Consider the following 15,804-nt stretch of genomic DNA (forward strand, 5'->3'; position numbering starts at 1 on the left):
AGTTCAAGTTCTCAGAACACAAACCAAGAATCAACCGAGACAAAGTGAGATAGGCTCGATATCAAGTGAATGTCCTTGGGGGAAGTGTGGCTTTCCAAAGTCTGTACCAAAGCGCCCAATAGGCAATAGTCCAAGTTCCTCTCTATCAGGCTTGACAGAGATGATACGGTCAGCCAGTTGACGCTTCTCTGCACTTGGAACATCCTCACTGAAAAAGGCTAAGGGCACAAACTCAGCTGTTAAGTACCAAAGATGACTCTGTAGAGCTTTGATTGTGGATGCAGAAACCTCAGGGTCCACAGATCCATAGCGTATGAGATCTTTATACAGACACGTCGTTGTATGGCGCATGTACACAATCTTCTGGGAAAGCACAATTTCCGGGGAAAAATACCATTTTCCAGGAAACCGTGCCAACAAAGTACAAGCCAACCGTGTTACAAACATCACCAAAGGAGCAGTACATTGATATGTCAGAATTATTTCACCACCAGACACAAGTTTTGATCACTATACAGTGAAAAATAACACTTATTCTGAAAAATGCGCAGGAGCTGCGTGCCTGAACTTTGACCCCGATGTGGACCCCCAAGATGATGACCGAAAATTCTGAAAAAAATGAGATGTTTTTTCATGTTTTCGAACACATCTGTCCTATCGCCGTTATGTTTTTCAAACTTTCGCAAAAAAGGGGGCGTTTGTTGCACCCTGACGTGTGTATATGTATATATATATATATATATATATATATATATATATATATATATATATATATTTCTATATATATATATATATATATATATATATATATATATTATTCAAAGACTTCAAACAAAGATTTGGACCAAAATAAGTTTTCAAAAATAGCATTGGGGTATAATGAGAACAAATATACAAGAACTTGGTAACTTGACTAAACCAACCAACACAAAAAAAGAAGTTCTGATCAAACGGTTTAGAATCTTACAATCTGTGCAATATTAACAGCAAAGCTACAGGGACTTGTGGTGCAAAACGCGATTGCACTTTAACCCAAATAAGACAGACTTCAAAATACTTGGGTGTCAACACATTCACACCCCACACTAAAGTAAAAGTAAAAGTAAAAGCAAAAGTACATGGGTTGTATTATTTCGGCAGTTTGCTGCCAGTTTTGGTTTGCATTGTAAGGCCTAGAATACAAATAAGATTGAAAGCAAGTGCATTCCAAATGTCAGTAGGCAAACATGGGAGTGTGTGACAGAACATGTCATGCTTACACACACATGGACACACCCCTGCCAAATAACAAATAAATAAATACGATACACGTGTGCACTCGTACTCTAACTGACCACCTAACCTCCATCCATCAAAATAGTATACTTTATTAGCAGTAAAGTCAACATGCAGTGCATTGTTCTTTTGACAAAGCTCAGAGCCATTTGTTATGGCAGTTGCTCAGCAAGAATTGGACAATTGATGAAGAATTGTGATCTTCCTGATATAAGAATAAATAAATCAAACAGAAAATGGCAGACAATGTATGGCTGCTTTTGTATCTTTGGCAATGTTCCTTTTACATACTGAAAGTGACAGATATATATATATATATATATATATATATATATATATATATATATATATATATATATATATATATTTTCACCCTCCACCCTCCCCACCCCCCCCCCCCCATAAATTCCACTTTAATTCCATTCCTCCCTTTTTCAACACCCATATTCCCTCAACATACACTGTTTTCTTCACCATCTTTTACTCCACCTTCCATACGTACTATGTATGTGGTAGATTCGTACTAAATGGAATCACTTTTAAAGTCACTTTAGGATGGAATACTTTTCCATCCCAGAAGTGTGTGTGCGATGCATATAATGCCTTTAATAATGTCTGGGAACCCATGGGAAGACCAGACACTCAAATAACTGGAGAGTTCATAGAACACCTGACCCCAAGCAGTCTTGTGAAAAAAAGGACATGGGCAGGGTCTGCCAGCAGAAAATTTGGTTGGTCGAGACGACGTAAACTGCTGTAATATTTTGTCCAAATACTGCGAAACAATAGGGTTTTGAAAGAACTAATATGGTGATTTATGTTATTGTGTTCATATATATATATATATATATATATATATATATATATATATATATATATATATATATATATATATATATATATATATATATATATATATATATATATATACATACATAGTTGCGGTTCTCGGAACTGCATGCATACAACAGATAGGTGTCCCAATACAGTTATTCCATTATTATATGTGTAGATAGTCCCTTTCCTTTTGTTTAGTGGGACAACAAGGGAGTGCATCACCACTCTTCTTTTCATCTGATTCTTCCTGAGGTAAATCAGCACGTGCGGTGAGGAAACTGCTGCACAGGTCCTCGTTCCCGGGCGAGCCCTAAACCCAGCGTGTGCGGCGAGTGATGTGCGCTTGGCAGTGCGGGGTTATTGACTCGAGCTTCCGATGGTCTGGGGAGGATTGCCAGTTGCATGAAAAAGGCATGCGAATAAATACCTCTTAAGAGGCTGCACGAATGGTGTTTTTCACAACCCAGGAAACACAGCCAGCACGATGCCCATGCTGCACGAAACGCGTGAAAGCAAAGATGACTCCACGCCATGTTTGGCGGGATACGGGTGTGCGGAGTAGAAGCGGCTTGTTCCTTTTCAACCTCAATATCTGACACATATTGGTTTTCGCCCCGTGAACACGCTAGCGGAGTACACAATCTCACAAGCACACAATCGGAATGAACCAATTGGAGTGGTCCAGAAACGGGAGATGTTGGCAGGAAGATTGTTCATGAACAGAGTCCAAAAGGGATGACTTGCCATCTGGAGGTGACACTGGGCAAAAGCTATAATGAGATCAAGTCCTTTTCTGATAATGTCGAATATTACCCTGAAACTGAGGACAGTTGTTTAACCTGGCTTTTACATTAAATTATTACATGTAGATGACACCCCCATTGTACCATCTGAAAATTCCATGCTGATCTGCACTTTATTTCTGAGATAAATGTATAACATGGAACTTTCACATGAATGTATCAGCCAAGTTTTCTTCTTCAGAGAAGGAGAAATGCAAAACTTCAGACACTTTTGTCCAATGTTGAACTTGATGTTGCATTCGATTGTTTTACTGTCCTTGTCTTGGTATTTTATTTTAAAATTACATTGGTCCATTTGCCAAAGCCCCCAAAAAGCATTTTCCTGATGAAGCTTAGAAACCTTGTACTCGTTGATCAATAACTCGTTGATCAAGAAATGCAAAATTCATCCACCTATTGGTCTGTCCTCCAAACTTTGATGCACTGGTAGACCTGAAATTTTGTAAACGTTTACTTCATCTTAGGGTATGAACTTCCTCGTTAATGGTTGAGGGGGAAACTGGTAGAACCCATAATTGTCATTCGCATCATCTTGCAAAATCCTAAATTATTGGGTTTCACCTGTCAATGGTAGGGTGTGTAAGTTCTTTCCAATTATGTAAAAAGTATTTTTATTATTATGTCTGAGAGGGACTCCTACAAGTCTCTGTGGCTTGATCATAATCTTCAATGCTTTGGTTAAAATAGAAATGTGAAAATCTCTGGTGACAGCGTCCGCTCCGCAACATGAGGGCATCCTCTCTGGATCTGGGAAGTCGGTGATTTGAACCCTGGCCGAGTTTTACCAAAGAGTTTAAAAATGGTACGTGTTGCTTGACATTCCACATTTAAAAGGATAAGAGCATGGAAAATCCCCATAGGTTGGTACCCATGTTGAGGGGGAACTTCCTCCTCAGGAAATGCCCCACTGAGTGTGGTGAGGAAGGCGGCACTATTCTTGTGACGTCGCTGGCGGCACCATTGTTGTGACATCGCTGACGGCACTTTTCCCAAGCTCGGTAGCTGTGTAGGCTTTTTTCTTTCTTTCTTTCTTTCTTTCTTTCTTTCTTTCTTTCTTTCTTTCTTTCTAGTCTAACAGTCATATGTGCATGCTCTTGTTCCACCACAAGCATCAGATCATGTTATTAAAATTGAATAAACCAGGAAAGCATTGACGGATTTATTTTATCTGATGATGGTGTCACACAGGCATGATGGGCCGAATGGCCTTCTCCTGCATGGTACTCCCTTGTGAAAACATGTTGCTAATACAGTGCCACCATCTTGTCCGGATGAGTTGAGATGTGTCTGGAATCAAGTCTTCACAAAATTCCCCAAACCTTGCTGTTTTATTCCTCAAAGGTAGTGATCCTGCAATGCAATATCCTCATTGTCCATTGCTGTTATCAGCAGCAAGCACCATGTGTTGGCTTCCAGCAAAGCAACAGCTTCTGCAACACTTCATTATTTTGTGGTTGCCATCGTGAATACATTCGCTCATGTCACTTATTGTTGGGTCTTGAGCCTGAAGGAGTATGATGGGGCTCAACACCCATTATTATTTGAAGATCTCAAAATCAGAGCTTGAAACATGATGGGCAACCTTTAGCTCCTGGCGATGGTAAATAGGGACTTGTGACTCTGTCTAGACAGTCTGATTAGTGTTTGGCTGGTGTCTGGATTTTCAAACTATTTTTGAAATAATTTTAATTAATATTGCAGAGTTGAATATAAAATTGATGAAAATTGTTTCGAGACCAACTTCAAAGCAAACCAAGTAGCTTTTATAAAATTACCATGATGACAAATTTGACCATCGCATCAAATGCAACTTTTGCAGTCTGGACTACTGTGAGATTCACCAACCAATGATACAGCCAACTTGGTCTTTCGTGACCGATGGAGATATTCTCAAAATTATACCATGCTCGATGATCCGATGCCAACAGTGCTTGAACCATTGGCAGATTTATTTCATTTATCCAATAACATGGGGACATAGAACCAGGACAATATATAAATTGATAATGAGCATGCTGCTGAGCCAGATTGTTCCCAATCGAAAATCGTGATATTTTCTACCCCCATTTAACCCCCCAAGTCTTCTTCCTTCCAAATTTCCAATTTTTTCCCCCCTTCTGTGTCCATCTTGTACACCCCATGCATCATCTCCTGATCTCCATTCCTCCCCACACCCATTGTTTGTCCAAGTCTCCCTCTATCTTTTCCTTCAACTTCACTGTTGGTGTCTCCTGCCCCCCCCCCCCACAGTGTTCCCTTTGTCCTGTTACATCCTGATCTTTTCAGTGCACACACTCTTCCACTAGCTTTGGCTATTTATACAAAATAAAAATTAAATACTCCATCTTGTCTCATAATTAAATTCCCGAATGCTTATGCTGATACATCCACCATGCGGACTATGGGAAATAACTATCCCTATTCTATACAAAGTTACCCTCTGGAAGGAATACACACACACACACACACACAGTCTTGTATGCGCTCTTAAACTGCTGGATGGAATGGGTTGAACTTGGTTGTTGTAATGAGGGCTCACCTGTCAATACTCAAGTGTTTGTGTTTCAGTCAGTGGTTAGAACACAGATGCACATTGTCTATGTAAATGTGGATCGTATTGTGCCATTCCTGGTGGGAATTGTTATTACATCATAATCTTGATATGATGGAGTTAATGCATATATGGCTATACTGTATATATGTAAATGTATGATGAAAACTTTAATCTTGTCCATAAGGTCAAACAGGGTTACAGTATAACCCCATCTTTTTTTTTTCTTTTTTCAAGTGTACAATGTGTTCCATCAAAAAGTATCACTTTGTAGAAATATCACCACTTTAGATTGCCCACCGAAGGTGTGCCGCGATGCTCGTGTAATAAAATATCATTTCTCTGCATGCATACCAGAGATATCAGAAATTATTGTGATCATGTGGTTTTTAAAAAATGTTTATTTATTTATTTATTTTATTATTTTTATTTATAATTAATCTGTGTGCACTCCGGCAACACTGAACCAAATTAGCTTAAAACTGCAGTTTGTGCTCGGGAATGAAGGGGTAGGAAAGATAGTGAGAGAAGGGATATATGTGGAAGTTGACGTTGTGATTGAGGGGAATGGGAGAAGGGTTGCTGAACATCTATCTATAATTCCAGCTGTGTGTGTGTGTGTGTGTGTGTGTGTGTGTGTGTGTGTTTGTGTGTGTGTGTGTGTGTGTGTGTGTGTGTGTGTGTGTGTGTGTGTGTGTGTGTGTGTGTGTGTGTGTGTGTGTGTGTGTGTGTGTGTGTGTGTGTGTGTGTGTGTGTGTGTGTGTGTGTGTGACCGCTGTTTCTCGACAACCGCTGGTCCGATGTAATTGAAACTTGCCAGGTATATTGCTGGGGACCTGAGTATGTGCCTTTTCAAGGTTTGGTATTAATCGGACAAGTGCTTCCCAAGTTATGGCCATTTATTTACCAACCAATGACGGGAACTATTGCTGCAGCCATTTTTTATCAACCAATGACAGGAAGTGTTGCTGCGTAGCCGTGGTCGATGGGGAAGAGAAAAGCCGCGTTCGCCATAACGGGTTTTTTCTCTTCTCTTCTCTTCTCTTCTCTTCTCTTCTCTTCTCTTCTCTTCTCTTCTCTTCTCTTCTCTTCTCTTCTCTTCTCTTCTCTTCTCTTCTCTTCTCTTCTCTTCTCTTCTCTTCTCTTCGTGTTTTTCCTTGCGAAAAGGCAAAATAGGTTGGCGCTAATTGAATAATTGGCCATTAACGGCCTTCGTATTCTTGCCCTGGACGAGGAAACAAAGAAGAAGCGCCGTTTCCTCAGCAATGTTTATGAAGAGGTGCTTACGAGATAAAGGTGTGTACAATGTACATGGAGACGATTTTTATTGTTATTTATTTATTGAAGAAAAATTGTTCCAAAAATAATTTATCAAAAAAAGTGCACAACTTTTTTTCGTTTCCAATTGTCAAAACGCTGTGGCCTTTGGAAGTGTAAAGGAATTCAGCTCCACTCAACATGCTTGCCAACGAAGTACATCTCAATTTGGTGGTGAAAACGATTCACAATGACTGGTTTCCTTGCTCATTACTCTGCAGTCTGCATTCAACCCCTTCATTTGTCATCTCATTGACCTCATTTCATCTATCTATAATTCCAGCAATCTTTGTGTGTGTGTGTCTGTGTGTCTGTGACCGCTGTTTCCCGACAACCACTGGTCCGATCTAAATTGTTCTAATAATTTCTCGATTTCTTATCCGCATTTATAGATAAACACAATGCACCAATCCAGTCGTCGTTTATGAGAGCGAAGGAATGGCCTGTGTGGTTGTTTGAAAGTTTTTTTGTTTTTTTTTGCATGTACAGCCACGCACAAATGGGCACGTGAGAGCGAAGGAACGGCCTGTGTGGTTGTTGTTTCTGGCACGCGGTTTGAAAGTTTTTTTATGTACGGCCATGCACGTACGGACATGCACGTACGGCCACGCGAGAGTGAAGGAACGGCCTGTGTGGTTGTTTCTGGCAAGCAGTTTTCAAGTATATATATATATATATATATATATATATATATATATATATATATATATATATATATATATGTATATATATATATATGTATATACACACATATATCTTCTCTCTTCTTCTTTCGGCTGCTCTGGTTAGGGGTCGCCACAGCGGATCATCCGTATGATCCGCATAGTGATTTGGCACATGTTTTACGCCGGATGCCCTTCCTGACGCAACCCTGGTCGCCTCTTACGACACAGGGATATGGTACACCTATTTTAACCGGGGTATACACCGGCCCAGTACACTGGTACTCATTTCGCCGACCTCGGAAGGATGACAGGCTGAGTCAACCCCCTGGTGTATTAATTCAGTGGCCCAACGGGGCTTGAACTCAGGACCTTTTGGATCCCAAGCCGCTGCCCTAACCACTGCGCCAACACCAGGCTTTACACATATATATTATATATTATTTTTTGTTGCACGTACAGCCACGCACGTACGGGCACGTGAAAGCGAAGGAACGGCTTGTGTGGTTGTTGTTTCTGGCACACGGTTTGAGTTTTTTTGCGGGGGGGGGGGGAGGGTTTGCACGTATGGCCACGCATCTACGGGCATGCACTGGTATGGATTAAAGGGAGTAGGTTTGCTTGGTGTTAGTTGCAATTGGCCATCATACATACTCGCACACATTTTAGCCTGGTGTTAGCTTGGTGGTTAGGGAGGCTGGCTTGGGAACTTGGGACCCTCAGTTTGAACCCTGTTGGCCGCAGGTGGGGTTGACTCGGCCTGTCATCTTTCTAAAGTCGATGAAATGAGTACCAATGCACTGGTATTAGGGCACAGCATCAGCAGCACATTCGTGCTCCAACAAAATGATAGTTTCCCGGCAGGCAAGCCTCCATACGCAAGAAGATGATGCACATTTTATTGAGGCACCTTGTTTATCAAGCAGAGGGCTCACTTCCCAAATACTAATTTAATGAGCAATGTTGTTATTCTTATGTTTTTGTATATTTCCTGTAATAATGCATTGTGTATATTGTTGTATTCATGTCATCATTGCAATTGCTCATTATTTGTGAATATCCTGTGTTTCCATTTACTGTGTTTTTGTGCAGAACTTGGTCATGAGGTCACAATTTAAATCATTTCTTTGTGACTCAACTCTTACTTAACAAATATGAGAAGCTTCATCTCTCTCTCTCTCTCTCTCTCTCTCTCTCTCTCTCTCTCTCTCTCTCTCTCTCTCTCTCTCTCTCTCTCTCTCTCTCTCTCTCTCTCTCTCTCTCTCTCTCTCTCTCTCTCTCTCTCTGTCCCTCTCCCCCTCTCTCTCTCTCTCTGTCTCTCTGTCTCTCTGTCTCTCTGTCTCTCTGTCTCTCTGTCTCTCTGTCTCTCTGTCTCTCTGTCTCTCTGTCTCTCTGTCTCTCTGTCTCTCTGTCTCTCTGTCTCTCTGTCTCTCTTTATCTCTGTCTCTCTGTCTCTCTCTCTCTCTCTCTCTCTCTCTCTCTCTCTCTCTCTCTCTCTCTCTCTCTCTCTCTCTCTCTCTCTCTCTCTCTCTCTCTCTCTCTCTCTCTCTCTCTCTCTCTCTCTCTCTCTCTCTCTCTCTCTCTCTCTCTTTCTCTCTTTCTCTCTCTCTCTCTCTTTCTCTCTTTCTCTCTTTCTCTCTTTCTCTCTTTCTCTCTTTCTCTCTTTCTCTCTTTCTCTCTTTCTCTCTTTCTCTCTTTCTCTCTTTCTCTCTTTCTCTCTTTCTCTCTTTCTCTCTTTCTCTCTTTCTCTCTTTCTCTCTTTCTCTCTTTCTCTCTTTCTCTCTTTCTCTCTTTCTCTCTTTCTCTCTTTCTCTCTTTCTCTCTTTCTCTCTTTCTCTCTTTCTCTCTTTCTCTCTTTCTCTCTTTCTCTCGGCAATCTAGTTCATCCAACATTGTTTTCGACCAGAAGGATTCTTACTTTATCAACAATCACTTAATGGGGTTTTGAACAATTGATCTGATTCCACCACCTGGAAATGTGATTGTGCTTTGTATTTAAAAACCTGATAATCCAGAGTGAAGGCCAAAATAACCAGTCGATTTTCTTTCATTCCCTGTATTTATTTTATCTGTTCACCTCCAGGACCTTTTTATCGCCCAACCCTAACTCTCTTTCCAAGGCCCTGGCGTTCCTTTATTGCATTTATCCTGCAGGCTGGGGTGTCGTGGGAAGGAAGGCAGTAACCATCTCCGATTTTGGAAATTCTTCCTCGAAAAAAAGTTGACGTCATAATATCGCCGCTAATGGAAATCGCCTATACCATTATCTCTGAAACTAGGCAAGCTGTTTGAATTTTGTTTGTGGGAATCAAGCCGGGCATTAGCACAGATAATTATTTACTGCAAACCTGACACATCACAATGACGTCATATTCGTTTTTATGACGTCATATTCGTTTTTATGACGTTATCATTAAGAGGACGAGGATCTTAGCTCATTTGAGCTTGTTTTGTTTAACTTGTCGTTGTGAGAATGCTGTTTCAAAATTAATTTTGAATACGACTACTTCTTTCTCTCTTCTTATTACCTCTCCTCACCCCCCACCCCCACCCCCACTTATTGGTCCCCTTCTGGTATCACTGGGAGGAGAGTATCGGTTTGCTATCCATCTGTCTGTCCCACTTGTGGTTTTCTAGACCCCCCCCCAATAACCTTTATCATATTCAACTGAAACTTGGTACATGGCTTTGTTATGATAAGTTTCAGAACAAGTTCGAGTTTCAGGGCGTTTCATCAATTTTTCACAAAGTTCTGCCCTTTTTAAACAGAAAATATCACACATTATACAAGGGTCATCTTTCAGCTGCCCTGACTTCACCTCACTGATTTACACTCATTGGCTGGACAGCTGTCCTGACTTGGTACATGATGTAGTTCATGTTGAAAGAGCACGATGTAGTTCATATATGCACACAAGTTGTCCGCATGTTTTTGCTTCATACATGTACATCGGGTTGTTTTTATTTTCAGCAGCGAACGCGCCATTACACACCACCCAAATAAACTTCCATTCATTGGCGACAGTAGGGGACATGTATTGCAAAGTGATTCTCGCTTTTGTTCAATCCGAGCGGATAGATACTGATCAAACTTGAGAATCGAACACGAGATCTTGATTTGTGATTCTAACTTTGGTTGCTTTTGAGCATTTGTACCCAAGGGCAAAGATCTGCTATTATTGCGTTCTTAATAACAAAAACATTTTGATTCGGTTGTACACAACGGTAGAGCATTGCTTTGATGCATGTTGTTGGAACAAAGGTATATCTATCAATATTGGTTTGATCTAGGTATATGTATTGAGAAATATTGTGGATGAACACCGGCTCAATTTTACACTGTCGTCACATATTTATTATTATTATTATTATTATTATTATTTTAATAATGAATTAAACAAAGCTCATGGAAGAGTATAATGCTGGGGAGAGGGGTTAGGGGCAAAGGGAAAACAGTGGGATGACAAATGGATGCAGCACAGCACAAGGAGTATATATTGTAAGATGAATATGAGACCATGGTCTCAGTGGGTACAGTCAGGCTCAGGTGTAGAAATGGGAGAAAAACTATGAGGTGACTTGGCAGGGGACATGAAATCTTACAGAACAGCTTAAGGCAACAAAGTTGTTTCAAAACATTTAAAAAAATTTATTTATTTATTTTAAATTGTGCTTTGTCAGCAATCACCATTTAAGCATTAAAATTACCTCCGCCACAAAATGTGGATGGAGGTTTTTTTCACCCCTGTGGACATGGAGGTTGTTCACTGCCGAAGGTGGACGTAGTTAAGTTTTCATCCATTTGTTTGTGAGCAGAATATCATCTCAAAAAGTTGTGAACAGACACGACAAGATTTGGTGGAAAGGTTGGGTGTGTGATGAGGAATAATTGATTCGATTTTGGTGAATATCTGAATCCGGATTCGAGAATTTTTCAGGTGATTCTTCACCATTGAGAGATGGGGCTAAAAACCATATAGAGCTTAATATCTCCAAAAGTTGTGGACGGATTATGACGAAACTCAGTGGAAAGGTTGGGTGGAAACAATAACAAGCCGATTCGATTTGGGTTCAGGTTTGGTTGTGTATCCAGCCTATAGGTGGGATACAAAACGTAAACTGTTTCGCCTGGCAGAGGTTTGCGCTCTACAGAGTGCCTGTCATTCGTTTGTTTGTTTGTTTGTTTGTTTGTTTGTCTATCTTTATGAGCAGGATATCTCAAAAAGTTATGGATGGATTCAGGCCAAACTTGGTGGACAAGTTTGATGTGTGACGAGGACGAATTGATGAGATTTTGGTGAAGATCTGAATATTATAATTTTTTCATGCTTCTACACAATTGAGAGGATTATAGGCTGTCTCACCTGTGTTTGAATCTTGGCCCAGCTTATAAATTGTCACTGGTGTTTGTTCTGCAGGGTAAGGCATCAATGTGTGCACCGTCCATCGGAGGAGGACCCGTCTGCCAGCACTGGTAGTTAGAGGACATTAAAGTACCTACGTGTCTATTGTGAAGAGTAAGCGAGTTATCGTCATCCTGGCCAGATTTCCAAAGAGTGGGTGAATGTCAGGCCTGGCCAACTGGTTCCTGGAAGATTTGGGGCAAAAAACTTTCTCCGGCCCACCCCGCAAAGGTGAGAATAGTTGGTGTGGTGATAAGTAGTTAGAGTATATGTTTGAACTCATAACTATTTGATTTATATTTTGGCTGATCTGTTCATAATTATGACACAACTTTACCTGTAGCTTGCTTCCTGGTGACTTGGAAGGACCTGCAATGTGATTTCTTCCACAACTAGAATTGTCTCAGCACTCTCTTTATCGATGACGTTGCTTTTTGTTGTTGTTCAGGAGATTACTTGCAATGTAAACGTTGATTTATAACCAATCGTTAAACTGTGTCCTGAATAAAATAATCTGGAACACCATAACCTTGATTTCAGAGGATCTAAACACTTAAGATTTTCTGACTGGGGGGGAAATCTTCACTTGTGATGCATTAAAAATGGAAATTATTCTTGAATTTTGGCAAAACTCAGGCCCATCGATGTGTGTGTCTTATTTGCATCATAATCATTCACACATTGTCCTTTGTGTAATATGCCATGCGCTTTCCCCAAGTGGTGAAGAAAAAGTGATTGTCTGGGGTGACAGGATGGCCTAGGGGTACCCACACTCACCTCGAAGCGATCGAGCCTGGGTTCAAATCTCTACCTGGCATCATGATGTTTTGCAGGCAGGGCGATTCATCTCAATGTGTGTTGTGTCTCAAATGGACATTAAACTTGGCCTCCTGTCTGCCAGCATTCGTTGGTCAATGTTAAAGAGCCCATGGTGTCATTCATGAAGACTAGCCGAGCTATCTCCAGCACCCTGAACAAATTCCAAATTCTTGCTCCAACCTATGTGGGGCACTGCATCAGCGACATAACTGAACCCCTTCCCCACCTTCCCCACCTTCCGAGCAATGGCCAGATTTCCTGGCTGCACATGGAAGGAGTGACTGTCTTTTGAACTGGCAGACTTTTTTTTTTCTCTCATATGCTTCCAGTTATAGCAGCCACGATGCTGCAAAAATAACCTGTGAAATGTTAATAACAGCAAAATATAATAGGGGATGAAATAATGTTACTTTGTCAGGAGAGGAGAGAGGATGGTCGGTGAATGTCATCATTGGAAAAGAAAAAGAGCATTCGGAGAATGTAGACCCTCACTAGGACTTGTTTTATGTGGTGTATTTTGTGTACTGGTGTGTTATGTAATTAATAAGAGGCATAACTAGAAATGCCACTTTATAACTGCTGGCAGTGATGACCGGGCACCAAGACGTCCAGCTTTGATCAGACACCTGACCCTGACCCATGACGTTTTTTAAAATTATTATTATTATTCAATTGGATTCAGAACAGGATGAAAATGAATTCAAATCAAATGGAAGACCAAATAGATACAGTCCTGCATTGGAGTCACAAGAAGGAACTCAAACAAGCCAAAAGCAAAGATGAAGTCATCAGGAGGAACCTGGATAGGATTTACATTTCAGCTGCTACTCCTCTACCCTCAACCCCCATCCAGGCACAGCCAAATGAACCTCATTCAAAAAACGAACCCACATCAAAAAATTAATAATTCTGGCTGCCAGACCATTTGTCCGATCAAGTTGAAATTTAAAACGTGTATTTCGCATCACCACAAGATCATAAATTTGAAGTTTCATGTCTACTGATAAAGCGATTTCCAAAGAAAACATTATTTAATATTTTTTCTTCCATCCAATATGGCTGCCAAACCATGTGACTTATGCCACATGTGTGAACCTTTTGTTCCTCGTGGATAGGCGGTCATACATGTAAAGCTTCACCTCGATCTGTTCAGCCACTTGAGAGAAGATTTTTGAAGGCTTTTTAAAAATTATTTTTAAACTATATGGCTGCCGAATCACGTGACCGATGACATCATCAAATTTTTTTTTCTGTGGACCATTTTATCACGAGATGACCCTCAAAAATGTTCATACTGGTCAGATGTGGCATTCGACATATGCAATTATGACATAATAACGAAGTCACCTATGATGTCATAAAAATCACACTTGTTACCCATGATGAGTACTTCCCAAGTTTCAATTTTTTCCTTTGTGCTGTTTCAGAGATGGAGGTCCAAAGTATTTTTTTTTCCCCCCGTTTTTCGAACATGGCTGCCACACCACATGACCTATGATGTCATAATTATCAATCAAACATTCTACATGAGTAGTCGCTCCAATGGTGAAAATTTCATCTCGATCTGATGAGCGTTTGCGGAGAAAAACGTACCCAAATGCAATACCCTCTCCTTCGGTGAGGCTTACTAAACCAAACTGAACCTCCTTGTTCACCTTTTTATTTTGTGCATGATCTCCTCCACTGCACATGTTTGTCTTGCATCTGGTTGTTCTTTCCCTGGATTTCTCCCATCTGGTTGTTATTTCCTTCGATTGGTTAATCCATTCTGACATCACTAATGTTACATTTGCTCTGTATCCTTCATGCAATGTGTTGTCAAACAACCTACAGGCCAGGGCAAAATCCATGCATTTTGAACCTTTTGTCTTGCTGATGATACCTTGATGCAGAAATCTGTCCGATGCTGCAATGTTTCAGACAAACTTTAAGATTCTGACTTAAACGCTGCCCTGTTGGTGTTTTTTGTTGTTGTTAATTTTGGAGATCTTGATTGTCTTGAAGGGGAGCTTTTTTGCACTTTCTTTCTGATTGGTTGCTCGGTCAGTGCAGGCGTAGTGATGTTAAAAATGCACCACTTTTTGTATGAATAAACTGCAAGTCAAAATGATGCACACCTTTTATCAATATGTTGTGCCAAGATTCCAGAACATCATTAACCTTTTTTTTATATGGTTCATGGTAGAATTATATGCAAGAGTTATACACGAGGAACTACAACGACACTCGGTAGAGTGCATACCTCCTCCAGGCTGAACAGTTTACATTTTGTATCCCAATGATGGGGCAGATCCGGACCCGAACCAAAATTGAATCGACTTGTTCTTGTCTCATACCCAACTCATCCGGAAAATAGTGGGCAGATCGACCAATGGATGAAATCAACAGTACATGGTTCTTTGTATGCTAACTGCTGTGGGAAGCGAGGAGAAGCTGAGGTTTCCTCTTTTGCTCAACCGAAGGGTTAACGCCGGAAACGTCAGCTTCTTATTTGCCACTGCGATTAGCCTCGATAAACGTCCTGTCAATTTCATCCATTGTAATACGATGTTGCACAAATCTACTGCAGGTTAAAGTAGTGATGTGAGATGAAAATTAATCCACCTTGGCCTTTGGGGAAGGGGGGGGGGAGGGGTTGGGAAGGAATAGAATGGCTGAAACCAGGTCGTGTACCACGAGTTGGGGGGAAGAGATAGAGAAAATAAATGTAATGGGGACGGTGGATCATCGATGTGGTCAGTTTGTGGAGCTTGAGGATCTGGAGAGAGATAGATTTCAGAGAATGCACTTAAAGAATGCTCCAGATGTGTCAAGGGAATCTCTGTGGTGTTGAGCATGAAGAAATTAGGCCCGTGATTAACGAAGGGAATCAATGAAGCTGTTGGCAGAAGTCTGTTCTCAGAGCTGGATTTCAGACCATCAAAAGCATGAGATGTCCAGATTTTGTTGTTTCTATCTAATATGCTCAACTTCCTCAACTCATAAAAACAAAAATTGGAATATTTATTTCTCACCATGCTATTTGGAAGCCTCTATTTCAAAATCTTTTGAAGTCGCTCCATGATTTAGTAAGGGTCAATTTTTCTAAAGTGGGAGCTTTTCTGCAATGTTTCCTAATTGGTGGATCTTTCCTTTTC

At 40.7% G+C, this 15,804-nt stretch overlaps 1 protein-coding gene across 9 annotated transcripts in view; it reads left to right on the plus strand.

Annotated features, from left to right (window-relative positions):
• LOC147027047 (transmembrane protein 150A-like) overlaps window positions 1-15,804 on the plus strand; it is a 170,104-nt gene that overhangs the window by 54,835 nt on the left and 99,465 nt on the right. For 7 of the 9 annotated variants that reach the window (XM_085883148.1, XM_085883147.1, XM_085883154.1 and 4 more), the window contains exon 2: window positions 11,864-12,079. The exons of the other annotated variants lie outside the window; for them this stretch is intronic. In XM_085883148.1, the coding sequence (XP_085739274.1) occupies window positions 12,010-12,079 (70 nt within the window). In that variant the 5' untranslated portion in view covers window positions 11,864-12,009. The remainder of the gene's footprint in view (window positions 1-11,863; window positions 12,080-15,804) is intronic. 9 annotated transcript variants of the gene reach the window in all.

This window comes from Eptatretus burgeri, chromosome 5 (assembly GCF_056783735.1).
Source record: "Eptatretus burgeri isolate ZD-2024b chromosome 5, Ebu_testis_v1, whole genome shotgun sequence".
Classification (NCBI taxonomy): Eukaryota; Metazoa; Chordata; class Myxini; order Myxiniformes; family Myxinidae; genus Eptatretus; species Eptatretus burgeri.